The 11859-nt window shown below is 33.7% G+C and overlaps 1 protein-coding gene across 1 annotated transcript in view; it reads right to left on the bottom strand.

The window, feature by feature from the left end:
- Positions 1-2368: 2368 nt before the first annotated feature.
- Positions 2369-11859, bottom strand: part of LOC142356752 (glutamate receptor ionotropic, kainate 1-like) — a gene marked incomplete at its 3' end in the record, with an annotated part of 39080 nt that continues 29589 nt past the window's right edge. Inside the window, exons 12-15 of the mRNA XM_075408550.1 lie at positions 8193-8392; positions 4823-4977; positions 4188-4341; positions 2369-2567 (exon numbers count right to left, since the gene is read on the bottom strand). Coding sequence (XP_075264665.1) covers positions 2369-2567; positions 4188-4341; positions 4823-4977; positions 8193-8392 — 708 coding nt within the window. The remainder of the gene's footprint in view (positions 2568-4187; positions 4342-4822; positions 4978-8192; positions 8393-11859) is intronic.

The raw sequence follows: 11859 nt of genomic DNA, 5'->3' as shown, positions 1-11859 counted from the left end.
AACAAAAGTAAAAACGTATTCCGATAGATTTCCCAAAAACCCTGTAACGGAATAACAAAAAAGTGAACCCAAATAGAATTCTTTTAGTCATTTTGATTGACTTAAAATGTGCCCGCAACTAGCACGCACTGTCATAGACTTATAATAAAATCCCAGATGATTTTTTGGTCAGAAGAGGAAAATTTACGCGACGTGCTCATGAACAATTAACCGGGTTTTTAAATAAAATCATATTACAGCAAGTCCGACAGGATTTGCGAGAAGCAAAAGTTTGAACCAGCAATCTTCAGAAAATGTCTTGACGAAAAAATGGGGAAAAATATTATAAAGAAGTTCAAAACGAAAACCGTTCATTTTCCAGGGTTTCTAACCCTTTTATTTAGATTTCAAATTTTGACAATTAACTTAATTGCTAAAATTTTCTAGATAAATTCTAAATTCCAATCAATTGAAACAGTGACTGAGGTAAGTTTGAAATTAAACGTAACGTCACTACTTATATTACTGAACGGAGAAAACAGCAGGACAAGCCTTGACCTTCAATTCAAAGAAGTTTTGTTGATTAAACAAAAAAAAACAACAGACTAACTCTCGCTCTACTTCAAATTTAAAAAAAATGAACTTTCTTGCCGCAAAACCATTCTTTTTCCCTCCACTTTCTGTTTTGGCATGATCAAGATAACAACGTTCACTTTCCTTCGATAATCATGGGGTTATGGGAAAAACAGGTCTTGAAAATATTGCCCCAAAAAATTCTAGTTTTGTGAACTGCAAAAAAATGATAGCAAAACAAATACTGATCTACAAGAGCAATTAATTAGACCTGTATTGCTGTATTGCAATATGAGTGCATTGCAAAAATCCGTTTGAAATAAAGATTCGATCACAAAAAAATACAGTAAAGTCAAAGTCAAATTTTTGCCTGTGAACAAATTCCACTAGCGAGAAAGCGATATTTTATTCAAACACCGTTCTCTCGCTCTACCTCAAATTTAAAAAAAAATGAATTTTCTTGCCGCAAAACCATTCTTTTTCCCTCAACTTTCTGTTTTGGCATGACCAAGATAACCACGTTCCCTTTCCTTCGATAATCATGGGGTTATGGGAAAAACAGGTCTTAAAAATATTGCCCCAAAGAATTCTAGTTTTGTGAACTGCGAAAAAATGATAGCGAAGTAAATACTGATCTACAATTCAACAAATTTTAAAGAAAAGATCTAGACCTATAAAAGACGTGAAATGAGCTACAAAGTGATTTAGAAAAACATCGGGTCAAACTTTTTCAAAGAAACAGTAAATATTTTAGTCAAATTGCTGCATGTGAACAAAAAACCCCAGAAAGAGATAGAGAGAGAGAGATTTTGTGAAATGCCGTTGTCTCAATCAACTTAATTGGAGTGAAGAAATTACACGCCACAAAAACTATTCGATTTGTCCATCCACTTCTTTCTTCGAAGTAGACGAAAAAAATACTCAATTTTGACTTCTAAGGCAATAAAAAACGCGAGCAGATCTTTAAAAAAACAGCACCCAGGACAATAAACGATCGCCAAAAAAAAGTTGAGATACTGACTTCTGCTATTAAAAGTTCAAAGATTCGATCAATTTGACTATAATACTTATAAAAGTAGGCTGAAGGAGATTGAGATCAATGCGGCAAGGGAATTAAGAAAAACTTCCAAGAGTGAAAGATATACTTCTTGCAAAAATTCACCGACGGAAATTTACTTCGAATCCTACTATCAATTGTATAATAAAACAAAAGACGAAATGCCGTGAAAGCTGGTAAAAAAGTGAAATTCAAACTGACTGTGTCTGATGATAGCACTTCATAGAAAAAAAATTTTGACATCAAGTTTGAGTGTGCATTTCATCTATATAAAATTAAATGAAAAGAAGAAATATGACTAGTTGATTAAAGGAAGAAAGTGACTGTTACCCATGAAAGCAGGGCTTGGGGCTACGAAGTAAAGAAATTATTTTTTGCAGCTGATACGTTAAATGCGGTGACGACTTTTTGTAGGAATTGCTGTGAATAGGTGAAAAATGAAATCTCTTTTCTAAAATCAGTATAGGTCTTCCAAAAAAAGTTGATTTCACTGCAACCACAACTGTTAGTTGCGAGCTTTTTTCGGTGAGTTTTATGTACTTTCACCACAATTCACCTGAATTTCCTGCATTTTTTCTCGATGCAAACTCAAGCTTGGTTGTCATAAAAGTACAAACTATTGTTTGATATTGAGAAATTCATTGGTCCTACTGGTGTTTTACTTAATGCAATTTCAAGTTAACACCCTGGGTTTTTGACAATAAAATTCTTCATAATCTCAAAAGCAATTGATGAAATGCAGCGTATCATACACTGGACCTTGAAGAAGTTCATGGTGGTTCCATCTTTGACACATCCGTACTTAATTCTGCTCTGCTGAGCCAGATCGGTGGCCGAGTTGATTGGACTCTCCAGTCTCTCGAAGGTGAGAAAGGCTGCCAAGTTGGCAGTGTATGCGGACACTATGAACAGAGTGAAGAACCACCAACTGCCAGCTACTACCCTGCCTGCAATTGACCTGAAATTAACATTAATTGGCAATTGCTGCTTTTACCAAGCATATATGTCCATATTTTGTAATTAAATTAGATCGTAATTAATTATTGACAAAACTTGCCCAATCATAATTTAGGCTAAAAGAAACTGTTCCCGTGGAAATTTTCGGGTAATGGCAGGTAATGAAAGGCAATCATGTCTCAGGATTACGGAATCACAACACAGCTCTTCTAGATATTTTGTAATGATCTAATTTTTATCCCTGAATTGTTTTTTTTGTGTTTTTTTGTTTAAAGAAGCCTTCTTCAATGTTCTAGTTTAAAAAACAATGAACAAAACCACTGAAAATATACAATCCTGCAGTTCTATTTGCAGGTCGTCATTATTTTAATGGAACTCGCGGTGTTCTTTCCTACAAATAACAACCTCGAAAGGAACAAGATTCTGCTGAATACAATAAATCTACCAGTTACACCATACGATGTTCAAAATTATCACCTCAATTTACTTTCCTTTTCACATAACTTCTACTTCAGTCACATCTGATTAACTTAGAATTTACCTTAACGACATTTTTTAAAAAGTTTTTATATTTTATTTATCGACTAAAAGTATGTCTTGATGTATTTTAAAATAACCCAGGTCGAGGTGGCCAGACCGAAGTGACCCCTGATCAGACGAGTTTCGAGCGCACACATGTTCCCGGTGCGCTCGAATTACATGGTCTGGAAAAGGCTTCGAGCGCACTTTTGTCTGGACAATGGTCTGGATCTTGCCTGATCAGAGGCCACTTTGTTCTGGGACGGTCTGATCAGAGGTCACTTTGGTCTGGAACGGTCTGATCAGAGGCAGTTTCAAGCGCATACAAGTCTGATCAGAGGCCGATTCGAGCGCACACTAGTCTGACCAGAAACCAATTCGAGCGACATTTTTTTCAAGTTTTTTTTGTTTTCTTACTGACTTTTGTTGTCTCGGGTAAGAGACAACAATAAAACAGCATTCTGATCGGAACTTCATCTGAAAATCTGATGGGTTTGATCAGAACCAAGGGGTCCAGCTGATAATGACTGCCGGTCCCCTCAAGAAAAGATTTTGAATTAAAGTAGATCAAGACGTTTTTATACAGAACTGTCTAAGTTCATTTTTTCAGTTAAAAGCATAAAAATATGGCATACTCAGTAGTTTTTTCTGATCATTTTTTTTCGATTTACTTTCATTAACAATACTTTCAGGATTGGTTTTTTGTTAGTTGAATATAAGATTGATAAAATGATATATGAAATGAATGTATTATAACGATATTGAGAGATTTGTTCATGTTTAAAATCATTCTCTGATCAGACTATTTCGAACGCACTCTAGTCTGGACAATGGTCTGTAACTCGTCTGGACAATGGTCTGGAACTTGTCTGATCAGGGGTCACTTCGGTCTGGAACTCGCCTGATCAGAGGCGGCTTCGAGCGCACTTCGAGCGCACAATGATCTTCGAGCGCATTCTCGTCTGATCAGTGGTCACTTCGGTCTGGGACGGTCTGATCAGAGGTCCCACTTGTCTGGGACGGTCTGATCAGAGGCGATTTCGAGCGCGACCTCAACCTGGGAATTCTTTATTTTTTAAAATGGTAGTTTAGACTGTCGTACTGCGGAAGCATGTCAGATCCCTGGTTGAGGATGGATGACATGGCAAACCAGAGACTGTTCAGCAGACCCATCTCCTTCAGGCTGCTCAGGTAACCCACTTGTTCACGTGCATTGGCTATTGTAGCTCCTCCACCTTGTCCCTCCAGTTCACCACCTGAGTAGCGAAAATGCAAAGTAAGAATTGAAATAAAATCTTTAGTCATGTTTAGTCACATCCCGCAAATTTGTCACCTCAAAATGCTTTCTCTAAGCCGTACGAATCTCTAATTTTTAGTCTTAATCCCTAAACTCTTTATCCAAACCTTCCCAATCGCTTATTGTGAACATCTACACGACTCATGTAATATGATGAATAGCAATGCAAGAGTCCAATAATTTTGGAATAGTCTTAGCAGATAACCGTACCAGTTTCTCAGTATCACTTGAGCATCTTAAATTTAAGTGCTTACTGGTCATTGACTTCTTGATCCGCAATTAGGAGCCCGTATCCGCCTTTTATGCCCTTATTAACAAGTTAGGCTTTCTTTCATTTATGACTGACACGTTAATAGCTATTGTGGAAAAACAGTGACAAATTCACGTAAACGTACGTTTTGCGACATATTCAATGACGCAATGGATGGATGGCATGCTACCTTCATAAGTTGCTTCTGTAGCTCCCGGAACAGCGGATTGATTCAACTCTGTTGTCATTGTAGTCATGGTTCCAGAATGGTACCCTCCTGGACCTTCTGCAGAATGATCTCTGCGCTCGAAAGGGTCGAAATAGGCTATCACAAATAGCATCGTTCTGGAAAACATCAAGAACAGCACTTGTAAGTAAATACCTACAAGGCGACTCGGTAATGTGCGATCGCTCATCCACAACTTTGGCTTGATTGTCTACCAAATGAGGAACATAGAAAAACTCAAAAATTCAAGTATTTTAAAAAAAAAATTGGTGTATGAACGAAAAGAAAGTCTCCAAAGCAAATAACTGTGGTGGAGTAAAAATGGCGCATTAGATTGATGAGATGCGCAAATATTAAGAAAGCGGGTCAAGACGAACAGCAAAATCAAACAACAGCAACAACAAAAATTAATTACATCAAAAACTTCATGTCCGTTTTAAAAAACAAAACTTAATAACAAAGGCAAAACAACGTCAGATAAAACTGATATGAAACAAAACAACTTGTACTTCAACAGAAAAGATAAGGGAGTAGTCAATAAAAAGGCTTGGTAACAATTAGACAATAAAGAACAAAAACAGTAAAGTTGAAAAATTCGCTTATTTTTTTTAAAACAATTATCTTTAAAATAATGAAAACCATTAGAAATCAAATAAAATATCCCATAGGCGTACGATTACCAATGCATCCAAGGAAGGAATTAAGAGCTGCCGGTATTCAATTTTTTACGCGGTTACAAAATGAACATATAGACAACAAACAAAAAATCAAATAAAACTTGGCAGAAAACGCTCTTGAAACCGTAAAGCCATACTATGGCCATCAAAATGTGTTCAATTGCACTTTCTGCAACCACTGATGATGTATTTTGTGACCTCTCATCAATGAAGCAAGGTAACAAGAAGACAAAAATGGAAAACAAAATGCAAAAATAAGTAAGACTTTAAACTTTTTTCGAAAAAAAATATTTCCAAAGACATGAACGCCATTAATTGCAGCTTTAAAAAATTAATTAGGTTCCTATATTCTTCCAAAGGAAGCCCATTTTCAATTTATGGGCTTCATGTATTGCAATTATCCAGAATATGTCTTATGTCTATAAAAAGAACGTCAAACATGACAAAAATCCAAAATTAATTTTTTTTTCGTGTCGAAGCCAGTAAAGTAATTGAATTCTTCAAAAACATTAGATTGTGTGACACTAATCCCCTTTTAAAACCTTTCTTTGACAACAATAATGTCAAAATTGGCCTGTATTTAACGAGACTAGATAACAACCAGACAATAAAAGGAACAACATTGCGAAGTTAAAAAGTGTTTTTTTTTTAATTTGGAAAACAATTGTTTTCAGAGTCATGAAAGCTATCAGCTATCTACTGAAATCAGAATACCGTCTCATCTATTCTTCCATAAAAAAGGCGATGGAACCGGGTCATTGTACAGTAAACTTTCATGCGACTAAAAGAGAAAGTAAAAACAGCAGTTGAAGACAGTTTAATAAAATCAATTAAATTCTTCGAGAAAGTAGTGTCGAAGCCGTTAAAAACATAATCTATATCTTCAAGCATTTTAATAATATCAATTCTTTTTTATTTTAACAGGCAATAATGTGATATATGAAATGTGAATAACGTGATAATATGACAAAACTAGAAAATGTGAAAAATGGGCAAATACCTAAAAATTCAGAAAATTTGAAATCTAGTTGTATCAAAGCCAGTGGCCATAATTTAAGGCATAAAACCGCAAAAACGATTGAATTTGATTTCAATAGAAAGAAGAAGCATTCTTTCATTGCGGACAATCAGCTACAAGTTGACCAAAGAAAGAGAAAAATAGAGGCAAAAGTTCAATAAGTCATTATTTATTTGAAAGTCAAAACGACCATAAGCTTTCAAGTAATCAACTAGATACAATAATTTGGAGCTAATTAGAAACCGAATTAAAAATATCAATAGTGAGCTTTTTTTTGAAATGTTCTTTTATTTAATTATTTTAGAAGAGATCGAATTTTCTTATAAAAAAGGCCGACTGTTTACAATCCGAATTATTTTTGGATTATACCAGTCCAAGATTGGTCCAAAACTAGCGCAGCTAATGCTGTTTGTTCTTTAAGAACACTTAAATATTCGAATGTCATATATATATATATATATATATATATATATATATTGATTTTTTGTTAGTTAAAAAATCAAAAATAGATGCTGCGTTTTTTGATAATAAACGAATAAAATTAGCAAAAAACGGCGAAGTTTTAATTACAGAGCACTCTCAACAGAATTTGATGCAAAAAGAGCCCTCTTTTGAGTCTACAAAAATTGTGTTAGGTGTGGTTCTGTACTTCCTGTAAAGTTAATCAAAATAGACTAAAGAAACTTATTTTGTGCTGTTTTTGAAGAAAAAGTCTTAATTTTGAAATATTTAGCCTGAACTTTTGACAAAATAAAATAATAAAAATAGTCTACAATATTCTTGTGATTTTTTTGTTTTTAAAAATAAAAATCAACAACACTTTCAAAAAAATTAACAAATTTTAGCAAAATTGGTGAAATTTTATTCAAAAATTCCGGAAAAAGTGAATAAATTCTTGCCGGAATTAACACTATTTTCTCAAAATTTAAAGCTCGATAACTCCCTCTAAAAAACGAAAATTAAAAAAAAAATTAATTCCATATTCTACGCTGGACAAGCTTTCTAATGATACCAGTCTTAACTCTCTACGATGAATATATCGATCGGCCAAAATTGACTGAACAAAAAAACCCGTTTGAGTATATAGTTCCTTCCCCCTCAAGAGGGGTCGGAATAATTAAACAAGAACGCATTCAATCAGACTTCTCTCATTTCTTCATAAACTTGAAAAACTTGTGAAGCGTTTAATTTGATCAATGACCCAATGCGTTTGTTCTTATTGAAAGACTAGGATTATCAGATCTACTGGAATTACATACATTGCAACTTGAAATCTAAAGCAAGTATCTCAAAACATTTTGCTAAAACTCAATTAAATTGCCGTAACATTTATGTATTCCCAGTGCGACGTTTTCCGGGTATAATTGGCACTTTCCTGTTTATTTTCCCGGCAAATTTCCTTCTCCCGGCGGGATAATTACTGGGATTCTCGACAGGAAAGATAATTCTTAGTAATTATTGATAATATCTCTACAAAAATGCCAGGAATTCCGGGAATCTTTCACGCTAATTATATTGAGAGTATAACCAAGACAATTAGTATAGTTTTCGAGAAATTAGAAAGGGTTTGAAAGTATTTGCAATTAAGATCAGGTATTTATTTTTACTGAAGTATACTTTGAAGGACAATAATACTTACGACACACAAGCATATGCAGCAATGGTGAGGTACCAGATATCAGCCTTGAATGGTCTGAGGAATGAGAATATACTGGGAGACTCCTTCTCTGGCTTCTTGATCATGATGGAAATGCCACTTGTCATGAATGGCTTCGTGAAATCCACCCACTTCTGTCTCTCTGCCGAAATGGTCAGTGGAGCTGCTGCCATGTCTGCAGACTGCAAGATGCCAATAAACAACAATCTTTTCTTCTTTCACATTGAACAAGGAAGCTTGGTAATATGCGCTCGTACAAAATGTTCCGAACGTACTCAATTTTTGAATTAATTGTCTGCCAAATGAAGAAGAAAAGGAAAACTCTTAAAATTAGAAACACTCTTCAAATTTATTTCGTAACTGAGTAACAAAAGTGTTTTAAACGCAAACCACTAAATGAATTAAATAATGCAAGATTGGAGAGCCCATGATACCATTCATTAATAGGATTACGAGACGACCAAAACCACAAAAACTTCAATTCCGGACAAATTCAAAAGATAAATTTTTAAAATTAAATCACAAAACAGGCAAATCAACCAAATTGTAATTCACATCAAAGCAGATGTGATCTGTCCTCAATGAGATTTCGTAACAAGTCAAGATAAACAAGAGCAAAAGAGGGCAAAGTAATAAAAATACTCACCTTTCAACTAAAAAATTAGATAGTTTTTTTTTCTATGAAATTCCATCGGAGCCGTTGGGACAAGTAATTAGTGAGAATAAGAATGAGGTACTGGCCCCCACTTTTCAAAGTTGAGAACAGGATGCAACATATTGAAAATTAATCTCTTGTTTTGCAAAATTTATTAAAAACAAAGTAAAAATGGTAACAAATAATACCAGACAAAAGTCTAAAGAGCATCGTTAAAAAAACATCAATTAACATAAAATTGGCATCAAAAATAACCTTTACATCTCTTGCAATCATATGGCACCTGTCTTTAATGAGACTAGGTACCAAGCCAGCAAAAAAGAACAAACGGAAAAATTTCGAAAACTTTATTAAACAAAAAACTCAAGGTAAAACAAAACATTGGCTCTCAAATGAAAAAATTGTTTATGTTCCTTTATAGCTTCATATAGGGTGCCATTGAGAGCTCTAATTGCCCAAATTTGGTCATACGACTAAAATAGAAATCGGCATTGAGAAGCCGCTTTGTGTCAAAGACATAAAACCAACAGATGCAACATGAAAAAACTAAATGGATTGATGTTTGCTCTTTTAAAAAGCGGATGAGAGATTTTTTAATGAGACTAAGTTACAAGTTATCAAAAAGAAAAGCTAAAAGGTAAAATCCAGCATAATTTTCAAAGACAATTTATTTCAAGTTCAGTAACGCAATAAGCTATCAACTGAAATCTTTGATCACGAAAATTTGTGTCTCCAGTAAGGCTTGCTGTCATCCAAAATGTGCGATACCACTATCACAAGGAGCAGAAAAATGAAAAATACAGGCACAAGTAAAATCAGTTAGACTTTGCAAGAAAACGGTTTCGAATCAATTAAAACCATACGCAGTTCACTGACACTTTCATTAAGTACAAATGGGTAATCTTATCATTGCGTTTCCTTTTCTGGTACTTATGAGCAGTGCATAGTTGGTTTTTGCTGGGAAAATTCTTTGGTCTTTGATAAACATAGAAGAAAACTAAAAATAAATTAAAAAGCAAATCTTTCATTTTTAATGCAATAATAAATTAAAGACGGAATAAAACAAATGTTTTTGATGCTATAATGTACGCAGTGCGGGCTTTCTAATTATAGAAATCACAACTCTCTACGATAGATGTTTTGATAGGCCTAAAATGACTGAAAAAGAACCCATATAATTATATAGTTTCTCCTCCCTCCCCATTAAAATGAGTCGGAAAAATAAATGGTTCAAACATGTCAACACGGACTTTTTGCGTTTTAGTTGCATTGGTTTTTTGCATTGAAAACATTGGAATTCCAGTAAGAGATGTCAGTTATGATGTCCAAAGTGTTAAAACAAAATTACCTACAATTTCAATGACATATACTTTTTAAATTACAAGAGTTATTAGTCTACTGAATATATAAGAAGTTCAAATTATATTTCTTTCCACAAAAGGCTTTCATAAAAAAATGTTACAAGAATTTGGATACCTGATGAAGAAATGGCTGCTGATTTTTCGTCTGACAGTTCAAAACTTCACTTTAATTATGACAGAAATTGATTTGATGAAATGACTCGTCTGCATTTTAAAAAAAACAGTTTTCAAGATAATTGAACTTCAGATAGAAAAATATATAAGTAATTTGTGCCTCTGTCTTCTTTGCCATGTAGTGCGGCTGCTTTTTGATGCGGATATTTTTCAATTTTAATTCTTGAAAAGTTGGTTCAGATTGAATAAATTTTGTGTAGATAGGCAGTTTCTTTGATTATGAAGAGTTATTAAGTTGAAAGTTTTTTTTTGTTTGATATTTATCTGTTGAGATGCGTCGAATGATTCATTATCGAAACAAGAATTTTGCTCAAACTCTTTCTACGGAATTTAAACATAGACGGCAAATTGCTGGAAAATAGCCACGATAGACGCTTGTGGCCTTCCATGAATTGAAACAACTTAAGAAACAAGATAGACCGACAAGATAAACAGATTGACCAAAAGTCCTTTGGTAGACCACTAGATTTTTTGAGTTAGATACGCACTGTCGTTTTTATGAAACACATACGGTCTATAACGAAAAATCTTTTTAAAAGCTTTTTCAAAATTTATTTTCCAAATAAAAAACTCAGGACTAAAACTCAAGAGCTAGGGCATATCATTCGGTACTACTTAGATGCATACTATTGATCTTTAACTAGTAAATGTTCAAAAATAAACTTCCATAAGTGAGTGCCATAAGTGAGGTCATTTTTTGAGTGAGGACAGTAACGCAGTCGACTTTAAAGCAGAAATGACATCACGCAGAGAAATTTTAACTGCAAAGCAGTAGAAGTCACTGAAGTCATTTAAAATGTCAGGGTATGACAAAACAAAAATTTGTTAGACGAAGTAAAAAAATAGGAGCGCAATAATAGACGCCTGGAATCGATGCCGCGGCTATTAAAAATGAAAGTTTAACACCACTGATCAGAACTAGTTTTTTGGATTGAAACTAGTTGAATTCCAGTGATATAGATATATATATATATATATATATATATAATATATATATATATATATATATATATATATTTATATATATATATATATATATATATATATATATAAGTTACCATGTCTAAGGAGTACAGTTAAAGTACCTACAATTTCAACGACATATACTTTTTTTTAAAGTATTATAGTTTTAGATTACTGAAGATGTAAGAAGTTCAAATTATATTGCTCTCCAAAATAGTCTTTTATAAAATACTTTGCAAGAATTTGGATGCCTAATAAAGGAACTTACCTAATACCAAGGAATTTACCCAAAAAATAAAGGATACCTAAAATCACGATCCGGTTCCGTATCGTGATTTTTTAATTTTGACAGATCAAAACTTCACCCTAATGGGGCCAGAATTTGATTTGATGAAATCCCTCGCCTGTAAATTTAGAAAAATCAGTTTCTAAGATAATTGAACTTCAGGTGGAAAAATATATAAGTAGTTTGTGCGTCTGTCTTCTTGGTCACGTA

Source organism: Convolutriloba macropyga, unplaced genomic scaffold (genome assembly GCF_964194025.1).
Source record: "Convolutriloba macropyga unplaced genomic scaffold, txConMacr16.3 SCAFFOLD_1220, whole genome shotgun sequence".
Taxonomy (NCBI): Eukaryota; Metazoa; Xenacoelomorpha; order Acoela; family Convolutidae; genus Convolutriloba; species Convolutriloba macropyga.
This window is presented reverse-complemented; position numbering and strand designations above follow the sequence as displayed.